General features: G+C 32.3%; 1 protein-coding gene across 10 annotated transcripts in view; it reads right to left on the reverse strand.

Annotated features, from left to right (window-relative positions):
- LOC118268363 (uncharacterized) overlaps nt 1-12,431 on the reverse strand; it is a 222,818-nt gene that overhangs the window by 93,404 nt on the left and 116,983 nt on the right. For 7 of the 10 annotated variants that reach the window (XM_050706211.1, XM_050706212.1, XM_050706213.1 and 4 more), the window contains one exon: nt 1,964-2,017. In XM_050706211.1, the coding sequence (XP_050562168.1) occupies nt 1,964-2,017 (54 nt within the window). Of the gene's footprint in view, nt 1-1,963; nt 2,018-4,041; nt 4,073-12,037; nt 12,053-12,431 lie in introns of those variants that run through there. The other 3 variants (XM_050706215.1, XM_050706214.1, XM_035582820.2) reach the window with 2 other exon arrangements.

Below are 12,431 nucleotides of genomic sequence, written 5' to 3' on the forward strand. Positions count from 1 at the left end.
AAATGATTCTCCAATTGAATTTCTACAGGAATCCAAGTGATCCGATTTCGACATCGATTAATACAAGACATCGACTCAATATAACCTTTAATAGATAAAATACACATGTCACATGAATCATATCGTGTCACGCGAACTTTTATTTTTAGTTCAACCCATTATTCTTTAATCAGAGTAAGATAATTACGTCTACGTCAATCCTGACCTTTTTGTATATGTTAGGTACTCATTACTGTTGAAAATGATACCCGAAATACTACGTCAAACAGATAATGTGGAAAGACAATATTTCAGGTTTAATATACTTAGGTATAGGTAATCTATCGATTGTTACTGGGCACAAGTTCAGAACTCTGACGTTGGCACTTATCTTTTGGGTTATTTCATCGAGAAGTTTTTGGAACTTCGTTCTGTTGTTACCTACTATATTATATTGTTTAATGTTCATGTTTTATGGAGATGAAAACAATTTTCAATATCTAAGTGTACCTAGTACCGACCCGGAGCTGCGGACTGCCTAGCGGGTTACCGGGCTCCGGCTCGAAAAGCAAAAGTAGGAACAGGGTGGTTTTTAGTCAGAAAGAGTCTGACAGTCCCTCTTGCCTCGACCAAGGAGAAAAGTCATTGGATAATTTTCTCCCCTCCAAAAAAAAGTGTACCTATAAGTAATACCTTTTTATCAATATGTCTGTGTAATAAGTGTACCTTTACAGCTACGTAATTCGAAACACAAAACCTCAAAACAGGTAAAGCATGCTGCTTTACTGTTGCTATCAAAAATACAGAAAAACGATGCAATCAATCCTTAATCAATTCCAAAACAAAACGAAATACCTAGAAAATTCTAAGGCGTAATTAAAATCAATTACTGAAACTAACAGCCTAATGGGTATATTTCCTCATTGTTGTTTAAACAAAAAAGCTTCCGCGAAGATCTAACATCGCAAAAAACAGCTGCGAGTATTTGGAAAACCGAAACGTTGTCATCTCCGCTGTTGTGACGTAAAACATTATACGAAAATGATTTATTATGATTTGTTTGCATGGGTTAATACTTGTATAACTGGTTAAGAAACCGACGTGTCCGCTATGGGGGGACTGACGATATTTATGACGCAGATAGACCCATTAAGTCGACCAATGTCGATGTTATTCATGGATTGCACAAGTCCCAACAATACACCAATTTCCACCATAAAAGTATGACGCATCATTACATAAATTATTAATGTTTATGGGACTTTTGAATAGATTCAATACCTATTTACGCAAATGCAATATTGTGTGACATTTTTACATTGCAGAAAATAATATAATCATCCTATTTACTAAATACGGATGTACCTACTTATACTCAAGCAGATTAAATGATTAATTTAAAGCTTAAATTGAAATAATAATTTTGTATTAAAAAGCACGTTACACGGAAATATTAAATAATAGGATTAACCATTTAATCCTAATTAGGTACACCTAATAATATCGGCAATTATTATTAGAACTTCCTTATTAACGTACTATTACTAAAGTACTTTTCGAAAAATATTATCAGATATTCCACCAAAATTCCTATATATTATCAAACTCGCGCTTATTCCAAGTTTGCATTGGCACGACATCTATGATGTTTTTCTTCAACCATTTGCATATGTAGCGCCATCTAGTGTTTTAATAAAGAACTAGTTTGACTGTTACGGTCCACTGAACAGCTTTACGCATGAACTCGTTAGATGGCGTGAGTGAACATTTATTATCAGCGCCACCTGTTGGTTTACCGTGAAACTACTTCAAATGTTCAACATACAAAGCTTAGCCTGTGTAGCATAGATGTCGCTGTACTCATGCTTGTATTTTGCGCCATCTGTGAGACAAATCTTGCACCACAATTGGTAACAACTTACGTTAGCTTAGAGAGAGGGCGGTAAAAGCGTTTAAGTAAAAAAAATATATTTTGTAATTTTACCTGTATCATTGAGCAGGGCATTGATGTCCGTGGTCGACCCATCGGCCGACATTGCTGAAACAAATAAGAAAAAGGTCATTACTCGTTTTGTTTTGTTTTAGCGAGTTGGTAAATCTGTTAAACGCATAAAAATGCAAGTCATTTTGTATTGTGAATTTATGGTAGTACCTAATGTTTTGGAGAAGAGTAATTGAATAAAACACCTATAATTAGAAAATTCATACACAATAATTTAATGATGATGCTAAAAATCTCGACGAAAACTGAAACTAGTGAGAATAATCTTGGCATCTCCGAGTGCTATCATTTTCTTGGCTACGTTCAGAAGGTTGTGAGGTAAACAGTAACGATAACAGGTACTTTCGGTATCCAACTTATTTATCATTAATTTTGACTACTAGAGATTAAAATGAATCTTGAGACTTTTCTGTGTTTATAAGTTTATCAAACATAACCCAAAGGTTAGGAATTTCTAAAGTTAGTAGACTGTTGATCCTTTAGCAGTAAATTAAAGATAGAAGCAACTTTTGTCATATTATCATCACGATACACATAAAATAATGGACCACGATGATTTTGCACCAATTCCTCAACACAGGCACAGAGATTCAGTCATCAACAATAGAACAACTCAAAGTGCAGTAAACTTCATAATAGATGTCAATATTGCATCGTAATTTAGTTTGTTTACGATTTAAATTACATAATTCGCAACGTTGGCTCGTAACCCCTGCGAAAGAAGGCCGCGAGTGAAGCGTGTCCGTGCGACACGGTCGGGCGAGATTTGATCATTTCATATCATTGCCAGTACTCTGTTGTCTGTATTATGCACTGGATTTTATTGACAATATAATGATATAAACCATAACGTTCAATATTTCCTTCAACAGACGAATTTTATTTTTTTATGTCTAAAAACAAAGTCAAGCTTATTTTATTTCAAACAGACCGGGAAGGCACTTTTGAACGTCAAAGCAAATATTACAATATAAAGAAAACCAAATGTCTGTCTGTCAGTCCTCTAGTGCAGCTATTTGCTATGTAATGGCCTGGCATTTGGCCGGAGTACTTATCGGTCTGGTCAAAAAGGATAATGCGACCATCGAAAGAGTTCGACTACCTTTTTAACTTATTCACAACTGCATAGGTAGATCTTCCATGCTATGTGTTTTTAAATAGGTACTTAAAAACCTGCTGTACTTAAAAACGAGAGAATAGTTTTTCATATAGTCAAGCAATCATGGTTAAATCTTTAACTTTTTGTAAACTTCTGCACCTATTTTATTAAATATGCCTGCCACATATCTAGCAAATTGTATGGGAATCATCATTATCATAAGTAAATAGATTGTTAAATCAATAATGAACCTAACATTAAAGGATAAACATATCATATTTGCATTAATTCATAGATTTGTTGTTCAACTACCTATTTGTACTAGCTGAAAGGTACTTAGTGACACTACCTGTGCTACGTGCTGTCGGTATTATACAAAACCAATATCAATCATTGTACAATTGCTCAAACAACAATCTAAAGTGGCATTTATAATGATAAGTTGATAACTGGATATACAGAACAAATACTTCGGAAGTACTGTACCTACTTGTTTAAATTCAAAGTTCCTTGACCTTTGTAAAAAAAGGCTTTTTAAAATATTTGTCTAAGTAGCTAAGGTCTTGAATATTTGATAACGATTGAAATTCGAGATGTTGATCGATTTTGAACCTTTATATCAATGGTATAAGGTTGGATAAGAAATTACTAACTTCGCAATCAAGATTTCTGACGGCAGGCTTTATTTGTTGACGAAATTCTTATTCTTATGAAATTCAGTTGACGTTCAAGTTAATGAATCTGAAAGATTCGTTATTCATTGAAAACCAAACAACCAAGAATGATTTTCTTCTGAATTTTTAACACAATTTTAATATTACTGAAATCTTTTGTGATCCTCTTCCATGTTTAAAATATTTATTAAATCACAGAACTAGGCACTTAATTAATTAAATCAAAATTTCTTACAATAAGCAGCGTGAAAATAATGCTAAAATGCTTCAATAGTAATAATACTCACTTAATTTATAATCCATTCTAAATAATGATTGAAATCTACACAGAAACTATATCACTGGCGCAGGAGCACAACAAACGTTCCGTATTGGTATCTATGCAACTAATAATATAATGCACGGGTATTTCCCATAAGTATAACTTAGATAAAGTTTCATAATTACTTTGAACGACCGATATTGGATTTCAAGATACATAAGTAATTAAGTGTGATCATTTAGTAATAACTAATCGTTTACTAGCAATAAAGTATATCAGTATGTAGATTTATTAATGCGTTATCATTAAGAATAATGCATAGGTACTGAGTTAATTGGCATTGTATTGTAATAAGTAGTTATTGGTATTAATGTGATTTTTTCTGTTAATCCTAAAGGATTATTAGGATAACTGGTGCATGTCTTTTTGTGAATATTTTCATATAGGTACTATCCACTCGGAACCTCGCGCATATTTTGTGATTATTTTTATACTGGTCAGTCTTACTATCCACCTGGAACCTCGCCTTGGTTACCAGGAGAAAAGAGAAGGAAGAGGGAGAGTTTAGGGAGAAAATATTCTATTTCATTCTTAAGCTTCCTACCCATCTTTAATAAAAAAACATACCATAGGAATAGTCATTGTGACTTGAATAAAAGAAAGACGGAGACACAAATACAAATACTTTTACATTTATTTAAAAACCTCACGCATTGAACAGAATCATTGTTTAATAAAAATTTTCACAAAGCAAATTGCGACTTAAAAATTAATTTACCTCAAAGAACATTCCAGAATATCACGACTTAAGCCTCGCAACCACATACTTAGAAATAATTGTTAACATAAAACAATACAAAAAACGCCACAGCAATTCCATGAACCATGTTATAACATGGATATCAAATCCAATCAGTAACTCATTAGCAAGCCAACTAACTATATGTATCAGAATTTTATTTGCAATTAAAATAATTATTACACGACATCCAATTTGACCTTGAGTATACGTATCAAAGGCTCAAATCCTATTTATGTTACCTGGTATTGTTAGTCCAGCAAAAATTAAATGAGTTTCTATAAAAAATGCTGCATGAATTGCTTGCCTGTGATAATAATAGACTTTGAAAATATGTAGGTTGAATACACGTGCTAATGTTTTGTTAAAATGTTCAACGGATATAAAGTTGCGTCAGGACTTTTGTGTTCTAAACATAGGAAACTTTTTATATAAACTTCTATAACTAACTATCTTATAACCAACTTCATATTTACTACTTAGTGTTGAAATGAATTAATCCATTTTATTTTCCTCCCTTTATGCATAGGTACTTTTGAATGAGATGCATCTTATTCCATTTTCAAACATTATCAGTCTTCATTTACTTATAGCTTTGGGTGTCAGACTCTTACTGACTAAAACCCACCCCGTTCCTATTCCTGCTTTTCGAACCAGAGCCCCCGGGTAAACTCGCTAGTCCTCAGTTTCGAGGTACTTTGCAGCTCCAAAAAAAATAATGCCTAGATTGACAAATCACATACGAAGGAACACAAAACAATTTCGCATATAATAAATTTCATAAGACCTCGACATAACGCACCAAAATACAGATGCCAATCTATAGTTCAATAACAATCGGAAGTACAATAGGAACATAAACATAGTAAGGTCAATCATTATAATTTGTATGCACGATGCATGGTGTCTACGACCCGTGCTCATATGGTCCAAACTGGTGACAATGATCATAACATGAGGTCACACTATTGTTTGTGTCATGTGATCGGTTCACGTGTGGTTTTCGTGAGGTAGAGAGTGGCTTTTTGATTTATAGTTGAGATGATCTTGGGCTAATGGGTACAGGTGTTCAATACATTTATTGTTGATCTCTAAGAGTGACGATTACGATTCTATGAGAGATTTGAAGGACTGCTTTCTTTATTGTACCTACTTCCTGGATTTAACTAAAATTGTGGAGGTAACTAAGGTTTTTCCATGTGAGATAAGTCTTCAACCATGTATCAGCCAGAATTTTGCACGATTTTTTTCACTTTATAGACTTCACATTATTTTTTTTTCTTGAGCAAGATACTAGTCACGCCTGCCAACAACGATACTCTGATTTTTATCTGTCTAAGCATTTATTTCAAGACATGAACATAGAACAAACTTGATCGATCTCAGTTTCCCATAAATGTTTAATATTAACATGCAGCATGTAAAATGAAAACCACAGAATGTCCTTCAGCTGTGCAATATGGAAATGTAACACACGGACATAAAAACAAACACAGTTGTATAATTAGATGAGATAAATGTATAATAAAAGACTATGAAAATTAACACTGAACTTATGAGTGGAGAGAGATATAATGGTGACGAGGTCGTCTCTGTCACAGATAGGTAATTTAATTGTTGCGGTTTATCTCGATGTTATGATTCAAATTGAACTGATGGTTTTACGAACGAATTTTATAAGACGAACCTATGTTTATTTTATTATAAAATAGCTTCTGCCAGCGGCTTCACTCGCGTTCCCGTGGGATAAAAGTGATATTATGATACATTTTATATACCCAATTTATTAGATACCCAAGTCAGCTGAATATCTAAAAAAATATCTTTTGAGACAGGTTTTGATCTGTACAGTAGTTACAGCGTGATTGACGGACAAACATCCAAAGAAACAAACTTTCACATTTCTGATATTAATATTAAACAATAGCAAAATAGTATAACTTCTAAAGTGGTTGAAGTTTCCAGGATGACTTCTTCAATGGAAAATGCCACAGATAGTGTATAATCTAGAACCGTATATTACTTTCCGTTACAATCGTTTAAGGTCATTTAATTTATAACATAACTCATTTGGCTAATGTGTAATTAATTGTTGTACCGTAAAACATGGCAACTTTACCATATTTTGGAACAAAAATCGAAATATATTTTTAACCATAAGACGCATAGAAACCAAAACTATATATTTAGAATTGTAGTCTATCTGGCTCACTTTACTGTAAGCGTCATTATATACAAACGCTTACTTTAGCCGTAGTAAAGAAAAAACAACATGGGTAAAGATACCAAATTTTTGGCAACTTTACCTACGCGCCGTATTCATCGTGTATTGCATATTAAAGAGATGTTGAGGTACAGAGGGCTTCATCTAGGACCTCTTCGTATTATAATGCAAACAATATGAGGAAATCTATAAAGATAACGGCTACACAGACAGTCGGGAAAGTTGCCACGGGTTTCATCGTAATTTACATACAAATAATTTGTTACGCTCGGGGTTGTCAAAAAATGAGAATTTTTTTTATGACATGTATATTTAAAAAAAAAATTATAAACCTTAAACCTAAAGTAAAAAAAAGCATAAATATCTGACAAAAATATTGTTCCCTTTTAAACTAAATTAAGTTCTAAAATTTTAAGTATTTATGTTTAAAATTGTAAAAAAGGCTACAAAATAATGTTTAATCTTTTGACTTTTTAATTTTTTGACTTCACTATCTCCATAGCTAATTTTAACATTACTTTCGTATACTTTTTATATTGTCTAGCTCCGAGTTTTCTGCGGTTTTGTTTCATGTGAGCCATTTTGGCTCTAAAACAAAAGGTATTATTAAATACATTATAACTTACCATCCAGGATATTCACTATTATGCTGGGAAATTTAGGTATTCGAAAATGGTTACATACACACAAACAAGGAAAAAAACATTTATTGCCAACCCTAACTGTAGGTAAAGTTGCCACAAAGCAGGCCGTGGCAACTTTACCTAACCTGTGTCAACATTACCGAAGCGATTATTTATCAATAAATTAAAGAAAAAGCAATTGCTGACATTACAACAGTAATCCCAACTATATTATACATACAAGATCAAAATTTCACTCACCTGTGACAAATAATTTAGGCTCTGTGAGCACAATTTAGGAACTACTAACTTTTAGCACATTTTCACGCACTACACTGTAACGGCCATTACTGGCATAATAGCAGTCTTACGTCTACTCAAAATATAGTAAATATTTCCTTTTAAAGTCTAAAAAATACTACTATTACAAAACAGAATTCTAGTGGGTAGATTTTTAGATAAATGAGTTTATACCGAATACCTATAGTATGGTAAAGTTGCCAAGGGTCTGGTAAAGTTGCCATAGTTTACCGGTATACATTTAAGATAAAAGGTACAATTATTTAGCATGCAGCTACAAAAATAAAGATTGATTCAGGACAGAGACAGTAACCATTGGTTGGATACTGAACCGACCAATGGTCAGACAGAAGAAATGGCTTAGTTAAAATCTATCAATCAATTCTTAGTTTTTTGCCTGCATACAAAATAATAGTGATTGATGTCTTTACAAACAATAAAAGCAATTAATGTTATCGTTTGATATGTTTCAGTTCTGATGTTTTTCTCCGGCCAAATGCACAATACATCATAATATTATTGTTTGTATTCTTGATTTTATGGTACTTGATGATAAGGAAATGTCAGCCAGATAATTCGATGTGCTAATAGGTAAACCCCAAAATCAAGAAAAGGTTGTACCTAGACACTACGTGCTATCATAAAAAGATATTACAAATAATAATTCTTTTCATTTGATTAACGAAGTTCGACAGAGACTTTTATGTTGTGATTTATGATTCAAACGGCGAGTAGTTTATTGACACTGATATTTATTTTAATATCTTTATATCTATACTAGCGGACCCGACAGACGTTGTCCTGTCTACACGTCTTTAATTTGAAAATTTTAAACTTTTTTTAATAAGCTAAAACATTCTGGACCTTTTTGATGAAAATTGTTATTCAAATGTTATGACAATATCTAACGTCATTAATATTTGACACTGCGATGGTAGCGCCGTCTGTCGGATCCAATGTAAAACATTCCAAAATCAACAACTACTAATAAATTAAAAACTAATTAAAAAAACATTGTCCAGCGGACAAAATTGTGAATCTAAACCATTCTCAGATCCCCTTGAACACACACAAAAATGTTCATCAAAATCGATCCACTCGTTTAAGAGAAGTTCAGTGACATACACACTTACAGAAGAATTATATATATAAAGATATTTATTTTAATATTTGTAAATCTATAGATTATTAGATATAAAGAGACCGTCTGCACTCCACACACCAAAGTATGACAGTGCCGTTATCATCTTATAGTACAACCAAGTGATGTAACAGAGATGAAAACGTGAACACACTAAAATGTAACACCTTATCACACACGGAACTCTCACCTTCTGTTAAAAATGATCGAAAACTAAAAATGTCAACAACACGATCATAGTCACTCTACCAACGATGCAAGCAAAACATAAATAATCAAGTACCTAAATAAGTAATGTATACATAGTCTGAATGTAGGTATAAGTCTGCTTTTAGAACATCTAATAGAATAACTTAACTCCAACTGACGCAACTGCCTTGAATTTCAAGAAAAGTCCCTCTAACAAAACAATTGACCGTATTTATAATTTTCGATCACATACTTAAGTATTGTCAATGCAACTCAAGAGTCAATCAAAGGGGACTTTTGATGCACGGTACATCACACATTGTATGCGTGGTGACATTTTTAAGAAGTTTACCTAATAGGTTATTTTAACGTTTTCCTTGTGCATCAAAAATAAACAATTGAATGTTATCGAAGAAACTCCGTAATATTCAAAGTAGATTTCGAAGGAAGATTAAAAAAAATATATAGGTACAGTTGACATAATAAAGATGAAATGATATGCGATAACACAGATTTTTATCTCTTATTTTTCTATCTGTATTTTATATAGGTTACCATATATTGTCATATATCATGTGTATGCACTGAACATATAGAAGAGCTTTAGATATTATATGCCTACAATTTGCTAGACGAGAATCAAACCCAACAAACTCTTACCCGATAATCAGCAAACGCTAAGAGCTAAACAAATGGAGCAGTTACAAAAATGATGATGTAATTCCAAATCATTATTTTATCGTCATTCGGGAAATAGACCAGTCAATTATCGATCCGGAAATTCTGCTATCAAACCCATTCAATTCTATCGAACAGCTTTTGCAACTTGACGCTAAAGACCCGGAAAATTAGACCAAGTAAAGTAGCTAGCAGCTATCTATCTTATGGATCTTAATAAGTGTCTTATAACACAGATACATGATATTAAAGCTTACTACCTTGTTAATAAAAACTAAAGTATGTTTGTTTTTATTTAGCTAGACCTGTTTGTATGTTTGGGCTTAGTAATTAGAATTTAATCCCCTTCCTGACGTCTGATTGATTGGGTATTTTGTAACATTCTTAATCTTGATGAAGACTATACAATATGAGCCAGTTGACACTGTTTAATATAAAATATATTTTTAGGTAGGTATAACTTGTTATACCTAAAAATTAATAAATCTGTGTAAAAATCTGTATTTTCTTGAACTGAAGTAAGTATAAACAATTTTTCAAGAAGATAATAAAGTAAAAGTTGGCAACTTTGTAATTATATTGCAATAGCGGTTTTTGCTTACTATGAGTATAATGATAAAGTTCTTACTAATGCAACGCGATTTACGTTTCCACGCTCAACTAACACCAGAGGTTAGACTCATGTAGTTACGCAACGAAAACTAGTTTTAAGCCTGTACTTAGTAACTGTATAGCAACAGAATCATATGAACTAGTAGCTAATTAAATATCCTAACGTCACATAACGCTTTTTATACTAAGAAGTTTAATTAGAGTAGCCAAACTTGCTTGAAATACTTGAGTACTTATTGTTCGAAAAACTGGACAAAAATTGTGTAACTTATAACGGAATCCTAACATTAGAACTTAAGACGGGATATTTACCATGTTTATTGATGTCACGGATGAACCTCAATCAGTAATCATGGCACTTGCAAACAGTGCCGAAATATCGGAAACTCATAGACATTAATAAACATGGTAAATATCCCAGCTTAAGTTCTAATGTTAAATAATATTAGTGAATGTTAGTGTTAGTGACCATGTCAGTTTAAAAACTTATATTATAACGGAATCCTTCATAGAATTGATGATAAATAATCAGGAACTGTCTTGTATAAAACATGTGGTCCTTTGAGACGAATACCTCGACATGGCATTGAAAGATGGTGCGTTAGATAAGTTATCTCACAACCTTATCACCATTGTTTTTGATTTAAATACACACATTCTAGCACTTCTTATTGTATTCACAGATATATGAATCTCTTTGATTGCAGCAATAAAGATATTGAAACCTTTTGCGTATAGAAAAACATGTTTACCTGGCGCCTAGAATCTGGAATTTGAGTCTAGTCTTGCAATTAAGGAAAAACCTCAAAATGTTGTTTTTACGATATTCCGCAATTACTTGGTACAGTCAATAATTATTTATAAGTACGAATAACACGGCGTCCGCAATTTGTTACTGGATTTGCGAAGATTATTATGCTTTTTGCAATGTTGGTATTGGAATTATAATTATTATTTTATATTTTGATTGGGTGCAAAGTCAATGTTTACTTATGAGAGTACCCAGTTATCAATTATATCATAATTTTTTCATCCCATTTTTTCGGCGTAAAGAAAAATATAGAACCTACCTATTCGATATGATTTGTTATATATTAATTAGTTCAAACTTACTAAATAGAGATTATAGCTAAAAAATAAACCGGTACAAGTGTATCATAGAATCAAGCACACTTGTGGGCAAAACCGCAAATTGTGGGTTTACCATTTAACGTAACATGACATCTAGAACTGAACTCTTAAGTAATTTTCTTGAAAGTCCTTAATGATAGATGGCTTACTCTTATTTCTTAACTAAAGCCTGATAAATAAAACTACATCAATAGAAGGTATATGACTTATACATATATTTTTTCTGAACTCTTATTAAAAATGTTACTAAAGGTAAAATATTTTATAGATATTTTTCAATACAATAATTCTTAATTGATAAAACAACTCAAAAGGAATACTTACCTTAAGAATCTTTATTCAAGGCCTATTTTTCCTATTGATCTATTAACATAGATAGATACCCCACGCGTCACCGCAAAGAACTAAATAATAACTATTGACATACTTTCTTCATATCGAATTGTGTTGCAAGTTATTCCTGCTATCTGGAAAGTTTGCTTATCGTTATCATATGAAATTTCAAGACGTCTGTTTGTTGGTTAATGGCCTTTTACGCCATTTTTCTTTGAATGTAACGTTTGTAGAGACGTATAAAAAGACCAGACTTATAAGAGAAGACTGTATCGAAAGGACCAAGTTTTGGAATCATAGGTACCTATTTAGTGTTTTATTAACATCCCGTAACGGAATGGAGATTATTCTTTTTTGTTGAGATTATTCTTTATTATTCTCCATT

Source organism: Spodoptera frugiperda, chromosome 29 (assembly GCF_023101765.2).
Source record: "Spodoptera frugiperda isolate SF20-4 chromosome 29, AGI-APGP_CSIRO_Sfru_2.0, whole genome shotgun sequence".
NCBI lineage: Eukaryota > Metazoa > Arthropoda > Insecta > Lepidoptera > Noctuidae > Spodoptera > Spodoptera frugiperda.